The sequence below is a fragment of the Mus musculus genome, chromosome 2, assembly GCF_000001635.26.
Source record: "Mus musculus strain C57BL/6J chromosome 2, GRCm38.p6 C57BL/6J".
Lineage (NCBI taxonomy): Eukaryota > Metazoa > Chordata > Mammalia > Rodentia > Muridae > Mus > Mus musculus.
Window position 1 is genome coordinate 34,964,572 of NC_000068.7, and position 26,080 is coordinate 34,990,651.

General features: G+C 46.9%; 1 protein-coding gene, 1 long non-coding RNA gene and 1 pseudogene across 3 annotated transcripts in view; 1 reads left to right on the top strand and 2 right to left on the bottom strand.

The window, feature by feature from the left end:
* Positions 1-19,852, top strand: part of Gm52552 — a 33,129-nt gene extending 13,277 nt beyond the window's left edge. The window contains exon 3 of the long non-coding RNA XR_003954034.1: positions 19,776-19,852. This is a non-coding gene — a long non-coding RNA (predicted gene, 52552). The remainder of the gene's footprint in view (positions 1-19,775) is intronic.
* Positions 9-348, bottom strand: Gm13450 (annotated as a pseudogene).
* The window catches only part of Hc (hemolytic complement), an 85,178-nt gene continuing 77,855 nt past the window's right edge, over positions 18,758-26,080 (bottom strand). For both annotated transcript variants that reach the window (XM_017315669.2, NM_010406.3), the window contains 5 exons: positions 25,303-25,386; positions 24,578-24,667; positions 21,688-21,771; positions 20,127-20,262; positions 18,758-19,239 (listed from right to left, as the gene is read on the bottom strand). In XM_017315669.2, coding sequence (XP_017171158.1) covers positions 19,107-19,239; positions 20,127-20,262; positions 21,688-21,771; positions 24,578-24,667; positions 25,303-25,386 — 527 coding nt within the window. In that variant the 3' untranslated portion in view covers positions 18,758-19,106. The remainder of the gene's footprint in view (positions 19,240-20,126; positions 20,263-21,687; positions 21,772-24,577; positions 24,668-25,302; positions 25,387-26,080) is intronic.

Below are 26,080 nucleotides of genomic sequence, written 5' to 3' on the forward strand. Positions count from 1 at the left end.
TTTTTTTTCATTGTTAAAAATATTTATTTTGATAGTCTATCATAAGTCAGTACAGGCTCCTCCACTCTGCCACAGAAGTGTTGAAATGACGTCTCCTTTCTTGTCCAGCTGGAGTATACACCTTCCATGTTGGATCGCATCCAAATCCAGATGACCAAACAGTCCTTTATCCCCAAAGTAGGCTTAAAACTGATGGTACAGGCATTCCAGGATCTGCATCCCTTGTAAATCCCACGTAAATCACGAGAGGAATAAAGCCCCAGCGGATGGCAAACTGGCTGCCCTTGAAGAGCTGCTGCAGCCTCGTTTGGCTTCTTTGCTCAGCTTCACCATGGCGACGAGGGACCCTTGTATGACTTTTGAGACAAGGTTTCTCTATGAAGTCCTGGCTGTCCTGGAACTCACTCTGTAGATCAGGCTGGCCTTGAGCTCAGAAATCCACCTGCCTCTGCATTCCGAGGGCCAGGATTGCAGGCATGTGCCGCCACTGCTGGGTTAGATTTACTTAATTTTTTTTAAGGCAGAAAATGACTTTAATGATCATAAAACACACTGGATTTTTCCAAACTTAGTCTGTCTACAGATCTTATTTTCATATACTCTCAAAAGGAGCCCAAATACACAAGCAGATGGATGGAGAGAAGGATGTAAGCAGGAGAGGTGGCCAGGAGCCTGCGCACGGGCTGTCCCCTCTGCTGCCTCCTGAATCTTGGACTCCAGCCCCCCCCCCCCCCCCAGCCATTGGAACACAATCTACAAATAATGCATGAATTAGATGTTCTCAGGTCCCAGATATGGGAAGGGAATTCTCTCTGTGCCTAGCCTGCCTCTGCAGTCCCCGCCCACTCGCTCCTCTCCTCCCCTCCCCTCCCCCGGCACGCCCACCTTCACTTCCTGTACTTCACGACAGAGTTGCTACAAGGAAGACTTTACACTGGCCTGGTTCACCAGCCTTCTGCTCCAGCCTGGAACACTGGGGTCTGTGGTCGTGGTAAACGTATAGCAAAGAGAATAAGCGGCTCCCTATAATTTGATGTCAGTCATGGCTCTGAACGAGTCTTGTTGTCTTTAGAAAACTGAGGCCTTGAGGTACATAATTAGGCTCAGGTCAAACAGCCAGTGATTGGCAGCCTTGGGAAGGGTAGGCATCTGCCCTAGATACTTGTGCTTTTCTACTGTGATCCCAGACAAAGCCAAATTCAAACCTGACCATGTTCTCCCGCTTTGGGCCTGGAGTGGCAAAGTTACAGGATGGAAATTATGCTTCCTCTGACACTTTGCATGCCGACATCATGAGGGCGACGGTTGGGAACTGTGGGGCCACCTGACTCCGCATCCCTAACACACCAGCCTTTCTGCAGCTTAACTCTTGACATTTCCTTCGCAGACTGCAGACCCTGAATCACTTATCCACATTTCCACTTTAGAGGGCGCTTTTGAGAGCACAGCCAGCCTCCCCCCAAACACCCCCTCAAGACACAGCTCCACTGTGTGTGTGTGTGTGTGTGTGTGTGTGTGTGTGTGTAAAGGCCACCAGGCAAGGTCCTGGTGCCCTAGTGGCTGTCTCCCAGAACAGGACAACGTGCAGAAGGAAGTGAATGAATTCACCCGGCCCAAAGCAGCCACCTGACATGGTCCTGCTTTCTCACTCTTCTTGAGATGTAGAGCCAGAGGGGGCTTGATTGCACTTTGCAGGTGATGTAGATGCCATGTCATGGAAAGGCCACCGTCCTCAGGGGCAGGTTGTAGAAGGAGTCTTGTGCAGTGTGTGGAAGCTTCACCTGTCAATAATGTTAACTTAGGCAGGAAATAGGGAGGTGGAAGTTCCGGTACACAGAGAGGATTCTGGGAGAGTCGGAGGCATGGGAAATTCACCAGAACGCAGATGGAGAGAGACATGAGACTGAAGATATTGAGATAGGAGCTAATCGGGGAACAGAGCCAAAGCTATTGGCCTAGAATTTATTCATAAAGAATTCAGTCTTTGGGCTGGAGAGATGGCTCAGTGGTTAAGAGCACTGACTGCTCTTCCAGAGTTCCTGAGTTCAACTCCCAGCAACCACATGGTGGCTCACAACCATCTGTAATGGGATCCAGTGCTCCCTTCTGGTGTGTCTGAAGACAGCTAAGTGTACACACATATAGAAAATAAATAAATAAATAAATAAAACAATTTAAAAAAAAAGAATTCCGTCTCAGAGCTGTTACTTTGGGGAACTTGGGTGTCGGTGGCAAAGCTGGAGGGTATAGCAGGTGGCAAAGCTGGAGATTATAACAGGTGGCAAGGTCCAGGGGAAGAGCTTGACAGATAAAAACAACCCCTGAGATCCCACACTGGGGAAGGCCTTAACCCGAACCCACTCCTCTTTGCCTTCGCTGGCTGCCCATGTGCCATGTGCTCTGTGACTGTTTTTGCTTTGTATCAACTCCTTCTTTTATGGACTGTGGAAATCAAGGCTCTTTCCCAACAGCAGAAACATCAGCAGGGGCCTCCAGATTACTACTCTACACTGTGTGAGCCATGCTTTTGTTGGCTATTGGCTAGTGCAGAAGAATAAGGCTTATGCCTGAAATCAGTGGCAGTTGGCGTCTGGTGGAAGCAGGATTCAGTCTGATGGCCCTCTGGCGCATCACCCTGAGGACTCGGGCTCAGGGAGAAAAATGAGGTGTACTGGCCAGGGTTCTCGACCTGTGGATTGCTGCTGCTTCGGGGTCGAATGACCCTTTTTCAGGGGTTGTCTAAGACCTTCAGAAAACACAGATATTTATGTTACATTTCATAACAGTGACAAATTGTAGTTATGAATAGCAATGAAAATAATATTATGGTTGGGAGTCACCACAACATGAGGGACTGTATTAAAGAGTCACAGCATTAGGAAGGTTGAGAACTACTGCTCCAGAGCAACAGACCTTATAGAGTAAATCTATATATAGAGAAAGGGGATTTATTACAATGGTTTACAGGCTGTAGACCAGCTAGTCCAACAATGGCTGTCCACCAGTGGAAAGTTCAAGAACCCAGTAGTTGTTCAGTTCATGAGGCTGGATGTCTCAGCCTTCAGTATATACCAGGATACTGAAGAAGTGGGCTCTAATGCTAGTGACAGAATGGATTTACCAGCAAGGGGAAGAATAAGAAGAAACACACACACACACACACACACACACACACACACACACACACACACACACAGAGAGAGAGAGAGAGAGAGAGAGAGAGAGAGAGAGAGAGAGAGAGAGAGAAAGAACCGGGTGAGTGAACTTCTTTCTTCCATGTCATTTATACAGGCTGCCAGTAGAAGGTGTGGTCCAGACTAAAGGTGTGTTTTCTAACCTAAAAAGATATGGATTTAAGGAGAGTCTTTCAGCCTCAAATGATCCTATAAACTAAAAATCCCTCTCAGGTTGCCTGCCAGCTTAGGGTTTTAGCTAGCTCTAGATGTGATCTATTTGACAATCAAGAATAGCCATCCCACAAGGTGTGAGGAGGGCTGTTTCTTAGAAACCGGACACCTGCTTTCCCTGTAGCAATGGGGGAGAATTTTCTCATCGCATCCTTTATTGTTCAAACCCTGAAGCTGGGGAAGGGGTACAGCCCACCTGTTGCTTTCCATATTTGAGCTTACAGCGACACCAGGAACCACGGTAAGAAAATGCTGAAAGGTTCTACTAAAGGCCTAGTTTTTTTTGAACTATGGATTTAATTTTTTTTTTTTGAGGGAAACTATGTGTAACCACTCCTCTGATGGATTCCTCTTACAGCTCAAGCTAGACGAATTCCCAGCACAAGCCAAGACTTGGGAGTAGGAATGCAGGGTAGGAGTATAAGACTGAGAATCAGGGCAGTAGCCTTTGTTCCTCAAAGAATCCCATACTGGGGGGCCAGGAGGGCTATGAAAGGGGGCTGTTGCTTGCTCATCATTTTTGACCTCCTTTCCTTACACAGGGGAATGGGGAGCCCAGAGAGAGAACCCAGCTTGCACCGTCTGTTCAAGGGCCACATACATCTTCTGTCTCCCTGCCTTTTGTTCTAGAACTACTCAGTAATACCTTCTACTTTTGGTGCTTTGTTTATTTTTCTGCTCAGATGACGATCTCTCTTCAAGACAGGACCCCAAGGGCCAAGGGGCAGAATAGACATGACTCTGAAGGCCCCTGTAAGCCCTACCCTACCTCTTGAGTGCAGTGGGAGCCCAATTAATATTTGTTAGAATAGATTTGTCATCCTAAGAGGACCCAGTGACACCAGGAAACCATCATTCCTGGGCTTCACATCTGTGGGCTTCCAAAATGTATTTAAGGATCTCATTTTTAAAAAGATGTCTAAATACTTTCTGGGGAGGTCATTGTCTACCATATTCCAGACCTATTCTTGCAATACACGAATACATACGTGTGTATGGATACATGTGCATATGTGTGTGGGCGTGCAAGCCTGTGCAGGCCAGAGGCTGTTTTTAGGGCGAGGCCATCATCACCCTCTGCCTCATTTATTTTGAGACAAGGTCTCTCACTGAACCCGGAGCTCAGTGATTTGGCTTCATGGCCAGCATGCCCCAGGGATCTCCTTGGTGCCAGCAATACAGGTGCATGCTGCTGTGCCCAGCTCCTTATGTAGGTCCTGGGGAGCCAAACCCAGGTCCTCAGGCGACCACGGCAAGCATTTTGCCAGCTCTTTTCTGTAACTAGTGTCTGGCTCGTAGCCACAGATTTCCACAGAAGACAGTCAGGCACTCTCTGTCCTCCGTTGGGACCAGAGAGGATGGGGGAGGCCAGCTCTCTAGCATCAGCTCCTGGCCCTGTCCTTCTCCTTCCCAGAGAACACGTCTACACAAAGCACCCCCGAGCTGCCTTGGATCCCCTCCAAGCACTGCCCTGGAAACCAACCAGGCAAGAGAGGCTAGGGTGCCCCTGGGAAGGACACGTCTATTGAGGAGCAGTAGCTGTGGCATGCAGGCACACACATGCTCATGGCTGCAGAACCCTCCAAAGGAAAGTGGAAATCTAGATTTTTTTTTTCCTGTGATACCATCATTTTTAAGAACACACCACGAACAAAAGTCAAAACCAACCAACCAACAGCAACAAAAAGCCCCTCAAACCACATGAGATTGTCCACATTTCCTGTCTGTGGGCCACTGGGTGAGACCTCTGGTGGAACCTGGCATCCCATAAACATCGTCAGTAAAGGTGTGGATTTGACGAGATGCCACTCATGCAGGCTGGACACATTCTAGTGTTTATCCAGATGTGGATTTACGACCAGGGTCATCACTGAAAATTGGCACATGCATGTTCTCTCTTAGGACATGGTCTTAATACTTAGATTTCTCCTCCAAGAAGAGCAAATGTTGAGGAAGCTGCCAGGTGTCACCCAGTGAGTGGGCGGCTGGATTGGAACGCCAGGTTGTCTGGCTACAAATCCAGTGTCTGTCAGTACCACTCAAGCTGCCTCTCTGACACCCAAAATGAAACTGCATGTTAGTTTGCTAAGCCCCATGAGGTTAGCGATGGTATCTTTTTAAATCATGTCTGCAAAAAGAACATAGAAATCATGCAACATGCAACTTGAGGGATTGTACTTACAGCTGCACACAAATATGCATCCAGACGTGGTACACATAAACATACATAACCAGTTATGGATGCATGTGCATACCCACGCTCCATCATGCATGCCATTGCCCTCATCTCTCACTTCCTAGGGCATCTGAGTCTAGATTGGGCCACCCCACAGTCTCTCTGCCTGCCCTGTGCCAGCCTCATCTAGTCTTCACCGAGAGTTTCCTGGAAATCTGACTGCGGCTGTGGTCTTTTTTCCCTAACCCAGGAGACAAATCGGCACTTTTGTTTTTTCAAAGTCTGGGTTTCGTAAACCTGGAATCCTTCCTTAATTTTTCCACTAGAAATTTCCTTGGCCTATTGCCTTTTTCCAGGACTTCGGCCAGGAGGTCACACTTGGAGCGCCCTCTGCTGGGCACCGTTCCCCCAACCTAGTGGGCACTTGCAGAGGGGATGTGGTCTCTCTCATATGTCATCAAACAGGGAAACCAAGGGTGGCTAAGGGGATGGGAGGGGGAGGGTGATGCTGGGATGTGTGTGCTCATCCTAAGTATGTGCTAATGTGTGTGCTACCAGTGGGTGGACTTGTGTGTGTTTTCATTATTGAAAATAAAAGAGAAAAGTAATTCTGAGTTCCAACTAAAGGTACTGGACTCTACTTAGGGCCCTTGAGTGGGACCAGTGACAGGAGTAGGGACATCACCTAACTCAGCCTTACTCTTCAGTGCCCATCACATTTAACAGGTGGGAAGCTAAGACACAGAGAGGTGTTGAGAGAGGGGTGGGAGGGTTGTTTTTGAGCACCTGTCCACAGATAGTTAAACCTGCGAAATCTCTGCCATTTACCTACGCCTCTTGAGGTGCCTAGTTTTGTTCTCTATTTAAATATTAAGACACAGAAGTCTCACGTAAGGAAGAGAAGGGAGAATTGTCTTGGGTTTTGAATCCAACCCGCTGTCCTCTCGTCTTCAGAGACTCTTGGATTTCCCCATTTGGCCCAGAGCAGAGGCTGAGACAAGACACAGCACAGTGCTCCAGCTCTGGGATGAAAGTCCTTGCTTGTGACTCTTCCTAGGGTGCTGTTCCCAGCCCTGATGGGGCTCTTGGAGCCCTGGGCTTCAGTGGGGAGTAGGGACCCAGAGCCAGAGCAGTGAGTTCAGGACCAGGTGCCTCTCTAGATACTCGGTTCTGCTTTGCAGCTGTCCTGAAAAGAGAGCAGGTCCTGGAAGGCGATGGGTTTGCGTTTCATTTTAAAGGGTTCTGGTTAATGGTGCAAAGAAATGCAGAACGTATTTCAGCATCACGAGACTCTTCCCCTGGCTTTTGGTCCCACCTGGCTTCCCTTCCCACTCGGCCTCATTTACACAAAGGACTGCCTGTCCTCATCTCCTTTTATGACTCCTGTCTGAAATCCAAATCCTGGCCATTATTTTTAATCGACTGAATCATTAATTGTTTTTCTTTAAGCATGTCAGGTCAGAGGTCAACTTTGGGTGTTGCTTCTCAGCAGCCGTGTACCTTGTGTTTTGAGACAAGGCTAGCTGGCCAGCTAGCTCCAGGGATCAGGTCTCTTACCTCTTCCTTTCTAGAGCTGGGATCACACACACACACATCACCACAGCCAGTTCTGGAGATTGGACTCAGTTCTTCATGCTGACACGGCAAGCATTTTACTAACAGAGCCTTCTCAGCCCAATCCTGGTCACTCTTTAAAACCCTTCTCAGAGGTCACCTCTGTGGAGCCTTCTCTCCAGAGTCCAGCAAGTCTACTCTGCCTCGCTCTTCTCTCACAGGCCCTGTTGTGGGTGGAACATCCTGGGAAACTAGCAGGTTCAACTTTGATCTCCCCCATACAGGCATCACAGTGTGCATGTGATGTGTACACTTTATATGGCTTTTGTATACTGTCCCAGTAAGAACTGTTAAAGACTGGGGTTGAATGGGAGTTTGCTAAAGAAAGCAAGAGATAAATGAGCTTTTCCACTTCTCAAGTCAAGAAAGGGAAGCTTTCTGGAGTTGATTCAGAGTTAGTCCATGGCATGGTGGTTTGAGGAGCAGAGACCGCACAAACACTGTCTCATAGAATGGAAAGCCTGGAGGTGGGCAACCACTTAGACAAGCAAGGCAGAGGGAAAATGGCTCTGCTCTCATCAGCCTGAGCTCCTCCTGTTCTTGTGTACAAGATGACGGCCGTACACAAAGGAGATGTGAAGTCCTTCTAGGCCTATCTCACATGCGGTGGAGGGGACAAGTCACAGAATGGGGAGGGATCAGAGAGCAGCGGGTCCTGCTGGATTCAGACAGCTGCAGAAGTTAGCAATGTGCTGCTGCTATAGGGCAGCATCAAACAAGGACAAGGAGTTGTAGAGACTGCTCTAAGGAGATGTCTGGAGCCCCACCCACAAGTGCACACAGAGCCAAAGCCCTTGGGAGCCATCTTACAAAGCTCTGATCAGGTGAGAGTTCTTCTGTCGCTTGCCTCCATGTCTCCTCCCTACCCATCTCTGCCCAGGCAGGGCAGCGGAAGATGTGAATACACTCAGTGCCACTGGAGCTCAGTCAGAAGACACTGGGATAGTAAATAGCACACCACACATTTAAGATTTATCACCACAATTGTCAGCAGAGACGCCATAGCTAGAAAACAGAGGAGGGAGGTCTTGAGAGCAAAAACAGCCACTGCAATCAAACCTCCAGCTATAGGAATCCACCTGTGGTGGGCCCTGCCAGCATGGGTAAAATGTCTGCATCTTAACTCAAGTTTGGAATCTTTCTTTTGTACGGGCGGGACTGAATACTGAATGTCATTTGCTGGCGGTGTGACCTCTAGGACCTCCTACCTCTCAAGGCTGATCAAGGTTGGCATAGGTGTTTAAGGCTTCAGTGGAAGGCAGAGACAGGACTCCATTTTCTTTGCTCCTGGATAAGCTCTTGCAGGTGGTAAGGAGAGAATGTGATTCCTGAGTGTATGTAGTGAGTTTTGTCTGCTGCATTCAGGTACCACATTTGTTACACTCTGAAATGAATCTCTTCTAGTTAGTGCTTCCAGTTGCGGGTGTTTGCTTTCTGCCTTGCAGCTAAGAGTGTGTGCTTGCCTCAGTCAGAGACACTTAACCGTCAGCACAAAACTCGGCTGCATCAGGCTTCCGGCTTCCTCCTTCTGGGGACCCAGCTGTCCTCAGGGTGAGGGGCTCCCTTTTATCCTCACGCCTGGGTTGGAAGTTCTAAGACAACCAACTTCTGACCCGGTGCTCTGCTGCAGCACAGACTATAATTCATACCTGCCCGGCTCCAGATCCCGTGCTTAGGACAGAGCAAGACCCCATCTTGAAAAAGCTTACAGGGAGTGATAAACCACAGGGGCAGGACAAGCTGCTTAAAGGAAAGTAAAAATTCTGAACTCGGGTATCAGGTAGAAATGCAGGTAAGGAGTGCACACATTGTGGCCACAATGGAGTGGCCGAGTCCTGGATGGCCATGAGTGATACACTGGTTAGTTTATGTCTGGTCAACTTGACACAAACTACAATCACGCGTGAAGAGGGGAGCTCAGGTTTCCCCATCAGATTGGCTTGTGGGGCCTTTACTTATTAATGATTAATATAGGAGGGCCCAGTCCACTGTGGGCGGTGCTACCCCTAGGCAGGTGGTCTTGGGTTGTGTAAGAAAGCAGGCTGAACAAGCCACAGGGAGCAAACCAGTAAGCAGCACTCCTCCATGTTTCCGCCTCTGCTTTTGCTTGGGTTCCTGCTCCAACTATGCTGGAGCGTCTAAGCCAAATAAACCTCGTTCCTCCCCCGACCCCTGGTAGCCACAGAAGGCAAACTAGGACAGTAGGCCAGCCATGCAGGCGCTCGCAAGGGCCTTGGCTGGAACCAGGCTAGCCAAGCCCCTGAGAAGCTGTTACCAGGAGGAATAACTGAAGGGCTTACTTTAGGACTTGTCCCTTTTCTACCTCTCCACAGGCCATATTACTAGGGTGCTGGGCCTCATCTGGGGTACCTACCTCTATGTTCTTCTTTCAAGACCATCTGTGGCCAGCGGGATATGGAGTTAAAAAGGCCTGGGTTTCAGCCTTGAGGGTGGCATTGAGCAAATCATTTTCCTCTCCCTGGGGCTTCTCTCATCATCTGTAAAAGAGAAAGAAGGCAACCCCTGTGGGGTTGTCCGAGAAGACGTCCAGGGAAGAGCTGGACCAGAGCCTCCTGTGATGCTCTCTAGGTATGCGACTGTGAGTCTCGGCTCCCTCAAGCTTTTACCAAGATAGCGATGCCTCGCTTCTCACCAAGTGGCTGAGGTGAGCATGCTCTGCACAGGTTGAGCAAGCATGCTAATCAGACATCAGTTAATACGGGTGGATGTTTTACGCAGTGTCCTCTGTAAGATGTGGGGGTTTAAGAGCCTTGGGTGGTGGATAGATGGCTGTGGAGGTGGGCTTAATTATGATGTGGTATGCTTGGATCTAAACAGCAATGAGATTCCTGCCTCCACCTTGGGTGGGCACTCCCTTAAACCTCTGAACCCTTCAGTGCAAACAGGTCTGCTGCACCAGCTGTCCGTGGAGACCTATGCCTGCCTCTCACCCAGGCCTTTCTTCTCTCGCCTTTCTTCAATGTTTCCTGGATCTTCCTACCCAGTGTTTGTAGAACATGGTCCTGCTCCTTTCTGATAGTCACAGTCTCAAGCCAAGGAGGCTTCACGAGAGGCACTCTCCCTCTGCACTGATATATTCTAGGCGAGTGTCTCTGTAACCATTGTGAGTCCACATGGCGTGTGCACTCTCTCCCATGTCCCTCACTGGTATGGATTTCTGTGTAGGACACCATGCAGTTCCCCTGTACTCTGGCTGCCAAGAATTACTTAATTGCATCTGCTGTGTCTTCAGTGTCAATTGCTGTCTGAAAGCTACTTGACTTTCATTTCTGTGGCTTTGCTATGCTACCTCGAGAACAAGTTACTTGGAGGAAGGGGCTTATTTAGTCGACAGTTCCAGGTTACAGCCTTAATTGCAAGGAAGTCAAGGCAGAAAGTTAAAGTATCACACACACAGCCAAGAGTCGAGGCAAACGAATGCTTGCTTGTTTCTGTTTGTGCTCAGCTAGTGTCAATCACTCTTACATAGTTCTGGGACTCTGCCTAGGGGATGGTGCCGCCCACAATGGGCTCGATCTTCCTATATCAGTTAACAATCAGGAGGATTCCCCCAACCCAGAGATGCCCACAGACCAACCTGATCTAGATATTCCTTGACTGAGTCTATCTTCCCAGGTGATTCTAGATTGTATCACATTGACAGTGAAAACTAATCAACACAATAGCCCAGTGTCTTGCATGGCCTATGATGCATCTTTGGCACTATATAGATGTAAAAGTTGTGGCCCTGTCAGGCTCCACAGAATCAGAACCAACAATACTCCTTACACTTTATTTCCCCTATAATGCTGCTGGGAACTTGTTGAAATATAGGTTTCCAGTGACTGTATGTAGGGACTGAGACTCTGTACTTCTAAGAGGCTCCTAGGTGATCTGGATGCCGCCAGACAGAGGATGTGTTTTTGAGGGGCACTGAGCCAAGAACATAGTTGCTAACAGGGAAGCTGGTTGTGGGGAAGATTATTTTTAAAATAGTGCATTTTCCCAATCATTATTTTATGTGTAGTGTATGTATACTACACATGTTTATTGTGGGTAGATATGTCCACGTGTGTATCTGATTGTGGAGGTCGAAAGTTGACACTGGGTGTCTTTCTCTGTGGTTTTCCATTTTATTTATTGAGGCAGAGTCTCTCAACTGAACTCAAACTTCAATTCCTAACAAGTATCATTAACTATCTTACCCTGGAAATTCCCTGTCTCTGTCTCCTGGGTACTAGGATTACAGATGGCCACCATGTCTGCCTGGCTTTTGTGTGGTTTTGGGGGATCTAAATTCAGGTTCTTATGGTTGTGTGGCAAGTGCCACTGAGCCGTCTGTGGTGGTTTGAATGAAAATGGCCCCCATAAGCTCATGTTTCTCCTCTTCCCCCTCCCCCTCCCCCTCCCCCTCTCCCACTCTCTCTTTTGGCTGCCCGAGGATCCAGGTATAGAACTCTCATCTACCTCTCCAGCACCTTGCCTGTCTGCATGCTGCCTTGTTTCCCACCATCACAACAAACCTCTGAACTCTAAGTCAGCCCCATTAAATACTTCCCTCTAGAGTTGCTGTGGCCATGTGTGTCTCTTCACAGCAATTAAAAACCCTAACAAAGATACCATCTCTCTAGCCCTATAAAGTTTTTTTAAAAGCATAGTACGAAGTCTCTGTGATATCTCAGCACAAAGCTACCGTGGGGGTTAATGCTGTCCCTTGTGGTTTGAAGGTGAAGAGTTCCCCCATAGACTCAGGTCTCTGTGTATTTGTGGTTCCCAGGCAATGCTGTTTGGGAAATTTATGGTATCTTTAAGAAATGGAGTCTCACAGGAAGAAGTATATGACTGGGGGCGGGCCTTGAGGTTTGGTAGCTCAGTCCCACTTCCTGTTCTCTCTCCACTTCCTTACTGCCCACACAGCGTGACCAGCGCACCTCACACTCCCGCTTGCTCTCCCCACAGTGATGGACTGTACCCCATTGGAACTATAAGCCAGGCTATGCCTCTCCTCCCTCAAGATGATTTGATCGGATTATTTTGCTTTAGCAATTTGCAAAGAAACTAAGAGTGTGAGCCTGCCTGTATTTGAAGTTGAAATGCTTTCCACACTTTCTTTTTTAAAAGAAGGCTTATTTATTTATTTAATGTGTATAAGTGTTTTGTCAGCATGTATGTGCATGTTCCATGTGCATGACTATTGTCCATGGAGACTAGGAAAGGGCATCAGATCCCTTGGAACTGGAGTTACAGATGGTTGTGAGCCACCATGTAGTTCCTTTGCAAGAGCAGCCAGTGCTCCTACTTGCTGAGCCATCTCTTTGATCTGCTTCATCCTTGCAACACATCTGTAAGCCGTGCCTGGTGAGAGCGATCACTTCTTTGCCAAGAGAAGGGAGGCACAGAGAGGAGGTGAATCTCGCAGCCAGTGATGGCCCTTGCCACCTAGCTGGCACATAGCAGCATGTAATCTTTGCAGCCCTCAGGGCTAAGAATGTCACTTTTGATTTCTGGGTGAGGTTCTAGAACTTTCCCAGGTTCACAGGCTGGGCAGTTCCCCACATATAAGCAGAAGTTACACAGCAGTAGAGATGGGTTTCCTTTGTACTGGGCTTTTGGGGAAAGCGCTTCTGACTCATGGTTCAGTATCTCACTTCTTCTTATCATTTCCGCAGGGTAACACCTCCTTTCTCTGGTGCCATTTCTGGAGCTGGCGGGAGTGGCTCAGGCCAGCAACAGAGGCCTGTAGAGCCTGGTGCTCTGATTCTAACTAACTGTTGTGGAGTCCTGGGTTCCTTGTTCTACCTGTGAAGCGAGGAGGTCCTGATCACGTGACTTCTGGGGGAAATCTGGACTGTTAACAGTTTCTAATTTTTTTTTTTCCAAGACAGGGTTTCTCTGTGTAGCCCTGGCTGTCCTGGAACTCACTCTGTAGACCAGATTGGCCTCGAACTCAGAAATCTGCCTGTCTCTGCTTTCCAAGTGCTGGGATTAAAGGCATGTGCCACCACCGCCAGGCTATTAATGTTATCACCTGTGGTATTAGTGAGGCATGTGTGCACTGGTTACTTTTTTTTACTGCTGTGAAAACCTACCTGACAAAAGTCACTTCATGGAGGGATGTAGTACAACTCACGGTTTGATGGCACAGCCCATAGCTGTGAAGGAGACATGGCAGGAGCTGATGCAGCTGGTCCACCCGTAGTCAGCACGCAGATAGATGGATGCTTAGCTCACCTTTCCCTTTTTATTCAGGTCAGGACTCCATCCCATGGGATGCCTCAAGGTGTGTTTAGAGTTGTGCAGGTGATTCCAGATGTCTATTGGATTGACAAGCAACACTAACCCTAACTCTGACTGTGCCTGCCATTTTATAAGTTTCCTGTGTTCTCATTCAAGTTTTACCAAAATCCTCCGACTTGGGAATTATTAGCTCTTCTAGTTGTCAGATGTGAGACCTGAGACCCAAGGAGGTAAAATGCTCTTTATTGATGTTTTGCCTCACAGATACAAGGATGTTGTGCCATCACCAAGGCCTGCTTCTTCCTGCCCATGCAATATTCTTGGAACATGGTATCAGATTTTGCTTGGCTATCCCCAGTGCTCAGAGCTCAGTTCCTCCTACAGAGTTCTGTGTTATCTTTGAACAGTGCTGGCTGGAAGGCTATGCTTTTACCCAGGGAGGTTTGATTGCTCCATCCTTTCTGCTTATCTTTGTGGTTGAAAGAACAGTGGGTCCAGTCAGAGGCCTTGGACTTCTGTCCTGGCCCGGTGAAAACTTTATTCATTTTATTTAATTATATATGTGTGTTTGTGTACACGCATGCATATATACATGTGAGTGTCTGTGTGAGGAGGCCACAAGACATGGCTTCTCACTGGGAGGAAACTCACCAAGTTGCCTAGGCTGACGATGACATGTTGAGCCCTCCACGATCTGCCTGTTTGGACACCATTGTGATTGTAAGCATGCACTATGTTGGCTTTTCTTCTAGGCTCCACCCAACAGTTACCTGGCAATAACCAGGTAGGCCTGGCTTGCTATAAGAGGGGCTGTTTGGCTCCTCCTCTCTCTCTCTGCCCTTCTCTGACTCTCTGGCTCTTTTCTCTCCCCAACCCCTTTTGTACCTCTTCCCCCTCCCCCTCTCACCTCATGTGTTCCTGGCAGGCCTCTTCCTCTGCTTCCTCCTCCTCTTTCTCCTCCTTTTGCTCCTCCTCCTCTTCTTCCTCCTTCTTCTTCCTCCTCTTGCTCCTCCTCTTCTTTCTTCTTCCTCTCTCTCTCTCTCTCTCTCTCTCTCTCTCTCTTCTCCCTTCTCAACTCTTCTTCCCATGTCCCCATATAAACTATTCTATACTAGACCCATTGTATGGCTGGTACCTCAGGGCGAGGGACACCTCAGCACGGGCCTGCTGAGGCACCCCTCCCATCTCATCATACTGTGCTCTACAAAACATATCCTGGTTTTTTTTTTTTTGTTTTTGTTTTTTTTAATAAAACACAATGCACTAGCTAGCCTGTTTTGTTTAATGTATGTTTAGAGGATCAAACTCAGGTTTTCATGCTTGCAAGTCAAGAATATTATCAGTTGAATCGTCTCTTTAGCTCTGTAAAGATACAGCTCAATCTCCCAATAAAAGTTAAAGATCATGTCACTGGTATTCTTGTCTCACTAACTCTATAGAACCAGTCTCAGGTGTAGGAAAAGTCCATAGACACTTAACCCAGACTTGTCTTGTGTCTTCAGGAACCTTCAGATTTGGCTGATAAATAGTTATCTCTCCAGGCAGGGATTTTCACTTCTGAGAGGTCTCTGCATGGCCTCTCAGGGGGCACCTCTGAAATGGTATGCCTGTGTGTGAGAGAGGGGAGCGGCCCCTGACATGGACATTGGCCTTGGTGTCTGTATGAGCTGGCCTGGTGGGTGAGGTCAGTCTACAGTGTTCTTTGTGTACTGTGGCCAAGGCCAGACAAAACACACGAAGAAAAAAAAAAAAGAAAAGAGTGCCTCTATTATCCTGTTTGAGCAGAGAATAAAAAACAAGAACATTGTTTAAACCACAAGACGACCACATCCCCTTCTTCTGGCTAATATGAGAGCCAGAGGCATCTTTTTTTTTTCCAACTAGAAGAGAGTCAAGATGCCTATTATAGGATTGCTCCTGCATTCAGCCTAGAGAGGAGCTCTGCTCCCTAGAATGGCCCCCTACCACAGCCCAAGTCCCATAAGTCTTTGCTAATACCCACCCCACGATGTGTTCTTCCTCAGCAAAGTCAACAGATTCTATCCAAGTACAACTGTTCCTGGTTGAACTGACTACATGGTCTGTAGCTTTAGATTCTGAAAGTGGCTTGAAACATCCCAGAACACAGGCTGACCAGTCTCTCTTTAAATTCATGTCAAGAAACTCCAGTGGATTCCTCCCACTGAGGGACAGTACCTTATCCACCCCTCGTCTGCTCAGTTTCTCTTGTTCTAGACAATCCCATTCCTTGCATGCCTCTGTTGGCTTTTTCCATCCTGAGTCTGCATGATCTTTCTGCTGGTTTCTGAGACATGAGCTTTCTCGGCACATCTGCTCACCGACTAGCTTCTGCTTCACATAGTCTGCCTCCTGCTGATGGTCATGGTCAAGGGGGGCTATGCTGCTGCCCAAGGGTCAAATCCACTGAGCTCCCTATGTGTTGTCCCCCGCTGTGTTTGGACTACGTGGTTGCAGAGCAGCTAGCTGCTACAGAGGCCACATGACCTGGGTCGCCTGCCGTGTTTACAGAAGCTTCATTCCAGGCCGCAACAAAGATGATCAAGCAATATGCTTATTAAAACCAGCCCTGGGCTGGTGAGATGGCTCAGTGAGTAAGAGCACCGACTGCTCTTGCAAAAGTCCTGAGTTCAAATCCCAGCAACCACATGGTGGCTCACAACCATCTGTAACGAGATCTGACTCCCTCTTCTGGAATGTCTGAAGACAACTACAGTGTACTTATATATAATAAATATATAAATCTTTAAAAAAAAAACCCAGCCCTTCTGTCCCTCTTCCTCCTCTACCTTCTTCTCTTCTTCCTCCTTCTCCTTCTTCGACATGGTCTGAGACTCACCAAAACAAGGATGGTTGGTCAGAGAGCTCTTTTAACCCACCTGTCCCCACCTGCCCAGCAACGGGGTTACAAGTATATGTCACCACTCCCCACACTTTATAGAGTCTGGGAATTAAGTTTTCCTGACTCTGCCATCTGCCCACCAGAAGATGAACTTCTTAAATCTCAATTATTTATGTGTCAGGTTAGCTTTTCCTTAAGAAAAATCTAGACTTTTCCTCAGAGTTACTTTTGGACACACTTATGATAAAAGAAGATTTTAAACCAGGACTTGGACGAACTGCTTCTGTGTTTCTCGGCATTCGCTTCAGAGCGCTCCTCTATGGAAACTGTTGCCGTTCTGGCTAACCTCTGGGGTGACTTGCTTATGTGTCTCGCTTCTGCTTTGAAGGCCCTCATGCCCCCTCACCTCGCTAGGTCCTGCACCCTTCCCTCAGAAGCTATGGATGGCATCCTCAGCTCTCTTTACATTTATAGACCCCACTGCTGCATGCATGCCTGCCTTTGTTTCTGTTTCCTGTTTCTCACCATGAGAGTATTAGATAATTTTAGCACTGTAGAGAGAAACATCTAGGCCCCTTGTTTTCTCAGACTATCAGAGGGATTTAGGGAGCTAAATCTACCAGTTAGGGGCCAAGCTGAGTCTAGGACTTGGATCTTGATATTCTTCAACATCTGTTGGTAGGGTAGCCCACAAGCAAGAGCTTCCTGGATCCCTGTCAAGTTCTTGGCATCGTGACAGACACTGGAAAATAAGGTGAAGAGAATGCTCTCAGACCTTACCTGTTGGGAGCCATTTCGCTGCTTCTCTGAAGCAGAGGGAAAAAATAGAAAGTAAAAGTCTGCTTGGCAGGCAGAGTCAAGGCAGGTCGGGACCTGTCACCTGTCGGCAGATTTCCCGGCCTGCTGAGGCAATGGAACCGTGAGAGGTACACCTGAGGTGCAAGGCTAGGGGCTGAAGATTCCATTAACCTTGGTGGAAAAGCAGAGGCCTTTGGGGCGGGAACGGATATTTTCTGTACGTTTAAGCGAATTGTTTCTGTTAGCTTGTGGCTTTGTTTCCCACAATGCTGTAAAATATATAAAGCCTAAGAGAATTAAAGTGGAGGCTGCCGCAGTGCTGACCAGACAGCCCTTCCGATGTCTAAACTTTGTCTCTGAGTCTTCTTTTCCATCTTTCTCTTATATATATATATTTTCCATCTTTCTTATAATCATCCGCACTCCCCCCTCAGAGGACTATTCCTTTGTACCAGCTGAACCAGCACACTTGCCCATGTGGAGCTCATAATGGATTCAGGCTGCCACACGCTACACAATTCTATAAGATTAAACGATGGCAGGTGTGCAAGAGTCTCGGAGGAGGAGTGCAGGCTGAGTCAGGATTTGGCTCAGTCTGGGGTGTCACAAAACGTGACTAAAGGAAGCATGCTCAGAAGGTGTCGGGTAGAGGAGGAGATGACACACGCTATCAACAGTTCAGCTGCATTTATGGCTTCATCTGGTGACTGTGGTCTGGCCTATTTGCCACCACAGTTGGGGACAGAAGCCTAATAGCCTGGAGGCCTGTGCCATGGAAGCAGGGCCCCCGCTACCCTCAGCAAGGAGAGGCAGGGGCCAGGCGCAGGCACAATTAGCTGGAGCCCTTCCACTCTTGCTTGGCATCGTGGTTGCATGCGCACTGTGGGCAGTGACACAGAAGTTCCTGGAAGTAGAAAAGTCTCTGCCAATAATGAGACACGCTGCCTTGCTAGTCTCGATGTGGTGAAGGGTAGATTCCTTTTGTCCTTGTTGCCTAGTCAGCGACCTATTTACACGTTTCTTATGTTAATTCAGTTAGCCTATGCTTTAAGAAACTCTGGTTACATTGGCTTTCATCTGAAAAATCTAGTAGAGGGCTGGGCAGGAGTGTGGACCTGGGATACCCCGGGGGTTTGCTGTATGTTTTGGAGCCTCCATTTTGGCAACTCTAAAATGGTGATTATGAGCATCCCTGTACTTTGGGAGACTCTGGAGCCACTGAGTGGGGATCTCTACGTGAACTCCTGAGACCTGAAGTGCGACACATGATGTCACTTGAAATCTAACCTCTGTGTAAGTCATTTGTGTACAGCACAGACTGAGGATCCAAGAGAGACTAGGTCCGGGCCAGAATGACAGTCTCCAGAGTCTTGGTTTCCTTTCCCGGGGCTTTTGCACGGGGCTTTGTCTTCTGGTAGAGCAATTACTGGCAAGAGTAAGTTCCAGGGGAAATGGATACTGAGAGGGAGAGGCAGCTGGGAGAGCAAAAGGCTTTCCTGTCAGGGGCACAGAGAAAGCAAGAGTGCAGAGCAACTCCCCTGCCTGCTCAGGAGGCCAGGCTGGGGGTGGCCTTCCCGGGTCAAGGTCCTCTACTGACAGATCTCTCCCATCCCCTGGGTGTGCCTGAGGCTGAGCCAGCATAAAATAACACCATTTTCAACACAGTTGAGTGCAAAGTCAAGATTTTATGGCATTTTCTGTCCTTGGTATTTTTCTTTCAAGCAAGGATATGTTTTGATAAGGGGCTACAGTTTCAGTGGGTCTCTTCTTCCGGCCCCAACCAACACCCCTGACTGCTAACTTTACAGACTTGTTTCAGTCTATTGGCACTGACATCTGATAGCCTTGGGGGACCTGTTTTCGCCTCCCCTCAAGGCTATCCATTTCACAAAGTCGTAACTCATCAGCTTGTGCTTTACTCTAAAGAAAGTGTATCTGATTCTAGGCTAGGTTTCCAAGCCAGAGGAGGAGCAATCCCCCCGCCGCAGGAGGAATCTTCGTGCAGCAGAACTTTTCATTCACAGCTGTTTAAAAAGAGGTCTTCAGCAAAGTTATTCAAATTCTCTACAAATGCTTGACAGGATGGACACGTTGTGTCTGTGGGCCAATATTCAATCCAGGTGGAGGAATCTAGAGGGTATATATACCTAGCAAGGCAAAATGGAAACAGTGTTGGTATTGGTAATGGTGCAGCAATGTTCCATACTTAATGGAAGCCAGAGGTCAACCTTGGGTGTTCTTCCTCATGCACTGTCTACATTTTTTTTTTTGAGACAAAGCCTCTTAATGGCCTAGAACTTGCCAGCAGGTGAGACGGCCTGACATGTGAGCCCCAGGGATCCATCCACCTGTCTGTCTCTCCAGCGCTGAGACCAAAAGTGTGCACCACTTAGTGTGTGTTTGTCTTTTTTAAAAAAGCTGATTATTTATTATGTATTTAATGTGTGTGGCTGTTTTGTCTGCCTGTATGTTTGTGCGCCACACATGATGTCTGGTGCCTACGGAGCCCAGAAGAGAGAATACAATCCCCTGGAATTGGAGTTCCAGGTTATTGTAAGCCATCATATGGGTGCTGGGAGTCGAACCTGGAGTCTTTGGAAGAGCAGCCTGTGCTTTCAATCACAGAGCCATCTTTCCAGACCCAATGCCTGCTTTTGTTTTTGTTTTTTTTGTTTTGATATAGTTCTTCTGGTCACTGACGCCAGTTCTTCATGCTTGCCCAGCAAGGACTTTACTGATGAAGCTGTCATCTCAGCTCAGAAGGCCAGCTCTTTACAGATAATAAGGTGCATATTTAAACATCCTATTTACACTTAGAATTCTTTGCATATGAGGGTGCAGGCTGGTGGATGTAGACATGTATTCTCAATTTCCATCAGGCTCTTGGTTGGTTGATCCCTCAGCCAAGGCTTTAGGTACAGTGATGGTAGCCAATTCTAATGATTCACTTGCTGGTCGAAATTAAGGTACCAATGGAACGCGAATGTATTAAAGGACAGTGAAGCCAGAGAGGCAGTTAATGCTGGTGACTTACTTGAAACTGAAATTGTGTTTGATCTGCAGAACCTCTTTGCCCATGATTAAATACTGCTTCCCTTTCACCAGGTTGGCATTGGTACAGCTCATCTTTTTAATGAAGGTGACCTCCGAATTCTCATCAGCAGCTTCCCCTGAGACATACACACAAGGCAGCTTATCACAGTCACATTAATCTTTAGTTATGACCTCTCTCGAGCTGCTCCTATCCTCAGAGAGGTGAAAATTGCTGAAGATGTTCTACTCCTGTGGTTGACTGAGACTCTGGAGCCAGACTGTCCGGGTTAAAACCCAGCAGTGCTGGTTCCCACTGCGTGGCTCTGGCCACTGACTTAAACTCCCTGTAGTAAGGCCTTAGCCTCTCCTCGGAACGCTGACTCGGCATTACTGCAGAACTACTAGGGAGAATGGGCGATACCACAGGAAAAGTGCCAAGAGCAAAGCAAGAGCCACGGAGTGGTATAGCCTCTCAAAGCCTCAGGACCACTGTTTAAGAGCTGTGCATTACTTATGTACCCAATTAACAAAGTATTTGGTAGCTGACACAGGTCAGCTTTCTAGAAAGGCATATGGTGTGAAGGGATTACAAATTTAAGGGAAGATAACTCTGGGACTCCTAAGGGACTCAGAAGTAGCTATGACTTGATACTTCTGCCCAGAACACAGTCTTCCCCATGTTTGACCTGTCGAGTTTCCCCTTTGTTTAAGCCTACTTTCATGTCTCAGAGTATTAGCTAAGCCCCCCTTGTTCACTTCTGTGTAATAGTAACATACATTGAATTTGGGGTCTTGAACAGATTAGGTAAGCATTCTAGCACTATACCCTAGCCCCCCCTTTTTTTATATCTGTATACCTCAATCTAATCTTCCCTCCCCCTCCCCCTCCCCTCCCTCCTCCTCTCCCCCTCTGTCTCTCTCCAAGAACAAAGTGTTTTCTGACTTGAAATTCTTGACAGAATTTACCAAGAAGATAGATGTCACTAAAAATGTATTAAGATTCAGACTTATAATCCCACCGACTGGAGAATTCAGAGTCGCTGAAATGGGAGATTAGTTGTTTGGAAGATATCAATAGGACAATAAGCTTAAGCTATTTAATAAATCACTTATTCCATTTTAAATGTGTTTTAAGGGTCAGCAAGATGGCCCAGCAGGGAAAGTTACTTGATTCCAAGCGGGATGAGCTGAGCCCAATGCCCAGGTGCCATGTGGCGGAAGGAGAAAGCCACCTCCTGCAAGTTGCCCTCTGACCTCCCCCATGCATATCATCGATACGTGCACATGCACACACGAATAAATGTGATGCTTAAATAACACACATTTTAAAAGGGTGCTTTAAATAACTTAAAGTGAAACGCTGAAGGCAAAAGGTGGCTATGTCATTTGCTGACATACAGAGCATTTGCTGAAGTCTGCGATAAGAGCATTTCACGGGAATTAGAAGCTTCGTGAAGGTGAGACCTCTGCTCCTGTAGTTAAGTCATCTCCCCTGTGCCCGATCCAACGCCTGGTTCACACGGTGCCTGGTCCAAGTATTCAAGGGAAGGAGTAGTTCTTACCTGTTTTGTAAGTGACCAGAAGAGTCGCAGTGTACTTGACAAAAACATTTTCTTCAGTGGCTGATGTGATCCTGACTTTATAAGCTGGTGAAAACAAACCAGGGTGAATGAACACTTCCAATGCCACCCGCAGTGGATGCCGGGGCTTGCCCTCAGGTGAGGGATGAGGATGGCAAATGCCAAGGGTGCCCTGAAGTAGCTTTCACTCATTCCAAGGATCTTCCTTCCCAACCCACCTCAGGCAAATCTCTAGATTAAAAAGAGGATGATGACTTCAAAGGAAAGAAATATAGAAAGAATCCAAAGTCCATTCTGACATCAGTAATTGTACAGAGAAGATTACGTAGAGAGCGATGCACCAACATCAGGACCAGGGTCACTTAAGTTATTAATAAATATCTTCCTGTTCCTTATGTGCCTCATGGCCTTGAGCAAACATTTAATGTCCTTGATGTGATTAGATACATTGATCAAGGAAACTTGTAGCAGAAAGAACAGCCTATGGCTTCAGAGAGCATGGGCTCATGACAGCAGAGCTCAAGATGACAGAACTGCTGTGAGCTTCTATCTTGACCCTCCAGGTGGAAGGAGGGAGGAAGGCTGGGAATAAATAGATTGGACTTTTGAAACTAAACTTCAAAACCCACCCCTAGTGACACATCTCCTTCCCAAACAGGTCTTCCAACTGCGGACCAAGTATTCAAATGTATGGGCCTATGGAGGTCATTCTTATTCACGACAACACGAGGACTTGATTCTCTCAGGGACTTGAGACAGCCCGCCCCTGTTCATGGAAACTTAGATCTGAGCTCCAGACAATGAGAAATAAAGACAGCCTCAGGCACGGATAGTGACTCTACACGCATCTAAAAACCATTTAGTAGTCTTCTTTGCTTTAAAGAGAAATTTAAGGTAGGAACCTTTTTTTTCCTCCTCTGCTCTACCGCCTCTGCTTATCCACTGTGAGAACACACGGGTGAAATCGCAAGACTCTGTGACTTCTCTTCCCCCCCCTCTCTCTTTCTTAAAAATGTAAAATTATGTGTATTTTAAAACTTTAATTTTAACTTAATTTTATTTTAAAATTTAAAATATATTTAAAAATTATCTTTGTGTCTGTGTTAGGTTTGTGTTAGTTAGGGTCTAGGTAAAATATTAAGACCTAGATGGGGGTGGGGTGGGGTGGAGAGATGGCTCAGTGATTAAGAGCACTGACTGCTCTTCCAGAGGTCCTGCCCAGCAACCACATGGTGGCTCACGACCATCTGTAATGGAATCCTATGCCCTCTTCTAGTGTGTCTGAAGACAGCTACAGTGTACTCATATAAATAAAGTAGTGTACTTATATAAATCAAATAAATAAATCTAAAAAGAGAGACCTAGATGGAATGTTAAGGCCTAGGTAACTGTTACCTGGCTAAGCCTGCCATTTTCTGCTGTTACTAATACTATAAGGAAACTTTCTCATATGCTGTTTCTCCTGTTACTAGGAAACCTTCTCATGCCCAAGTTGATTATACATCCTGTTATGTTCTGTGTTCTTAGAAACCAATCATGATAGAAGTCAGTAGAATTGCTTTATATAGTTACCCACTATAAGCTTGGATGTGAACCAACTATACAGTAGTACTCCCTGCCCCTGTGTGTAAACTTTTATGGTATTTGCTTTTAGAACATTCCCTTGGGATGGACCCCGACATAAGAGAGACACCTGCACTTATTTAGAATAAGACTTCCATCTTGAATAGGGGTCAAGTAAAGTTTAAGTTCCCAAGACCTCCCTGGAAACTGAGATTCTACTTGGCAGAAAAAGACATGTATGTGGGTAACTGACATCCTGGTTGACAAGACATGAATGTTAGACAAGGCAAGTCCCCTGCTACAGTTGAATACCCCAAGCAATGGGAGCAGAATAAATGTACAACAAAGACATGTCCCTAAGGAAGTCCTCTATCCCTAAATCATGATTGGTGGGATAACTTAGCAGAGATGTTTGTAGAGCACATGCTTAAAAAGCCTTAAAGGAGCTTGACTCAAGGTCATGGTTCAGCTCTGAAGCCTGCAACATGGCCCTGATCAATCAGTCTTGGGGTGTGGTGATCAATAAGCCATCCCTATTTGACTGAGATTGGTGTTTGAGTGGCTTGTGTAGCAATTCTGCAGCGATTCTCAGACCCCATAGTTTGTGCACATGTACATAGGTGCTCATGGAAGCCAGAGGCTGGATCTCTGGAGATGGAGTTTCAGGCAGTTGTGAGCTGCTTAACAAGGGTTCTGGGAACTAAACTCTGTAGGGACAATCTCTCCTGTACTGTGTGGAAACATCACCTGTCAATAAAAACCTGATGGCCTATTAGCAAAAGGTAGGAAGTAGTATGTAGGAGTCCCAGTAGAAAGATTGGAACTCTGGGAGATTGTCAGAGGTGGGAGATTCAGCCCAGACACCGAGGAAATTGGACAAATGAAATGGAAGAGAGCGAGCTAGCCGTGTGGAAGACAGAGTAGTTTAAATAGGTTACAGAAGTTACCAGCTAGTCAGGGAATGAGCCAAAGCCTATGGTCTAGGCTTTTATTCATAAATAAATAAACCTCCAAATTGTTATTCAGGAACTGGAGTGTTTGTGGAAAACCAGAGGTTATAAAACTCAAAACTCAGTGTCTATGGAAGAGCATTACACATGCCTAACCACTGAGCCATCCCTTAAGTCCCAACATCTGTGAATTTTCAAACACTTTCTTGGAATAAGTGTAGTACCTCTACTCAAACAAGGGACCCAGAGGAACGTCATCTCCATGGAGCGCCACGAGTGTGCAGTGTCTTATCTCTCTAATTGAACAGGCACTGCTGACATGTCATGTTTAAAGAGCTCTGTTGAACACCTGCACTCACCATATGCAGTCTCTGGTTTACAGGCTTTCTCTTTTCTGGAGTCTGCAGAGATGGCTAGGTCTACTTCTGCCTGCAGTTGCGCACAGTCAGCTGGATCGAGTAGAGAAGGGTGAGAGTGAGGTTAGTGTACTGAAGCAGGCATTCTCTGTGGGAGTGAGCAATCTCTAACGAGCCCTGAGGCAATCTAGAATCACATATAGGAACTTCATTATTCCTAAGACCTGTCCATTTTCTTCTCTTCAATGAAAGGAAACATTTTACAATGAAAGTGAACCCAGCTGACCAAAGTCTTGAACATGGACTTATGATCTCATGGTTATTTGTTCCACAGCCAGCGCTTCAGAAATGCACATCCTTCCCTTGAAGGAAGGGAGTAGAGAGTAACTTGTCACTTTTGGAGTCTAATGGAACATAAAATGATCCCCCAGAATTAAAAGAGAGAGGAAAATACGTGGTGGCCAAGCCCCGCCTCTGTTCTCTTTGGCTACTGTCCTTTGGGGGGGGGGAGTAGGTGAAAGTAAAAAGGAAAGCACATTGTGTCCCCTGGACCCCCCCCCCCCCCCCCAAACAGCCATCTGGGTGGCCTTTGTCTGTTCTTGAACAGTGTTGCATCCAGGTGTTTGGGAGCTGTAAGGAATTGTCACTTTTCAGTCAGCTGCAATTATGTATCTACTTCAGAGAAAGGATTTCTTGGCCAGGCAAAGGCAGACTGAGCAGGCGCTTACCTTCCACACATGTGCAAGCTGCTCCTTCACAGACTTTCTGAAGCCTGGTGTCAGAAATGCTATAAATCATGGTGCACTGCTTATCTGTGAGGACAGAGACAGAGTTACAGAAAGTGGCTGGGCTGAAACACAGTATTTATTGGCCACTGAGTCTCTTACAAGAGGCCTCAGAGATGGTCTTTAAAAGGGCCAGGCTTGAGGAGGTTAAATTATGAATGAGCTATCCTGGAGAAGACCCCCTCCCCCTTTGTTATTTTGGCTCTGTGCTCAGAATTTTACTGTTCAATAGTCACTTCTTAGAATGAAGGTATTTTATATTCCAAAAAAAATGAGAATAAAATAAACTATATTACTTCAGGGTCTTCAGAAGGAATTATAGTTATTTAGGCTTGATGACATGCAAGTGCACAAACACACATGTATACACTGCAGAGACATGTGTGATAGATACATATACACACATATATGCATATATATGAGAAGAGAGACTAGCTGCGTTCTATGTGATTTCAGAGGATAAAACTAGGGTCAGCATTTGCTCCACTTAAGGATTTTCTAACAAACAGAACTGCCCAAAGTGGATAAAAAGCTGTGTGTGATCCCCCACTTCCTCAGAAGGAGCTGAACTGAGTTCACTTGTACATACCAAGGGCATGAACATGAATGAACATGTGTCAGGGACTGGTGGGAATGGCATAAACCATGCCGTTCCAGTGCAAGGTGGCAACTGTTGGTTTGTGCCAACTGTGAGAATACAGAAAGGGTGGGGGGGTCTTTC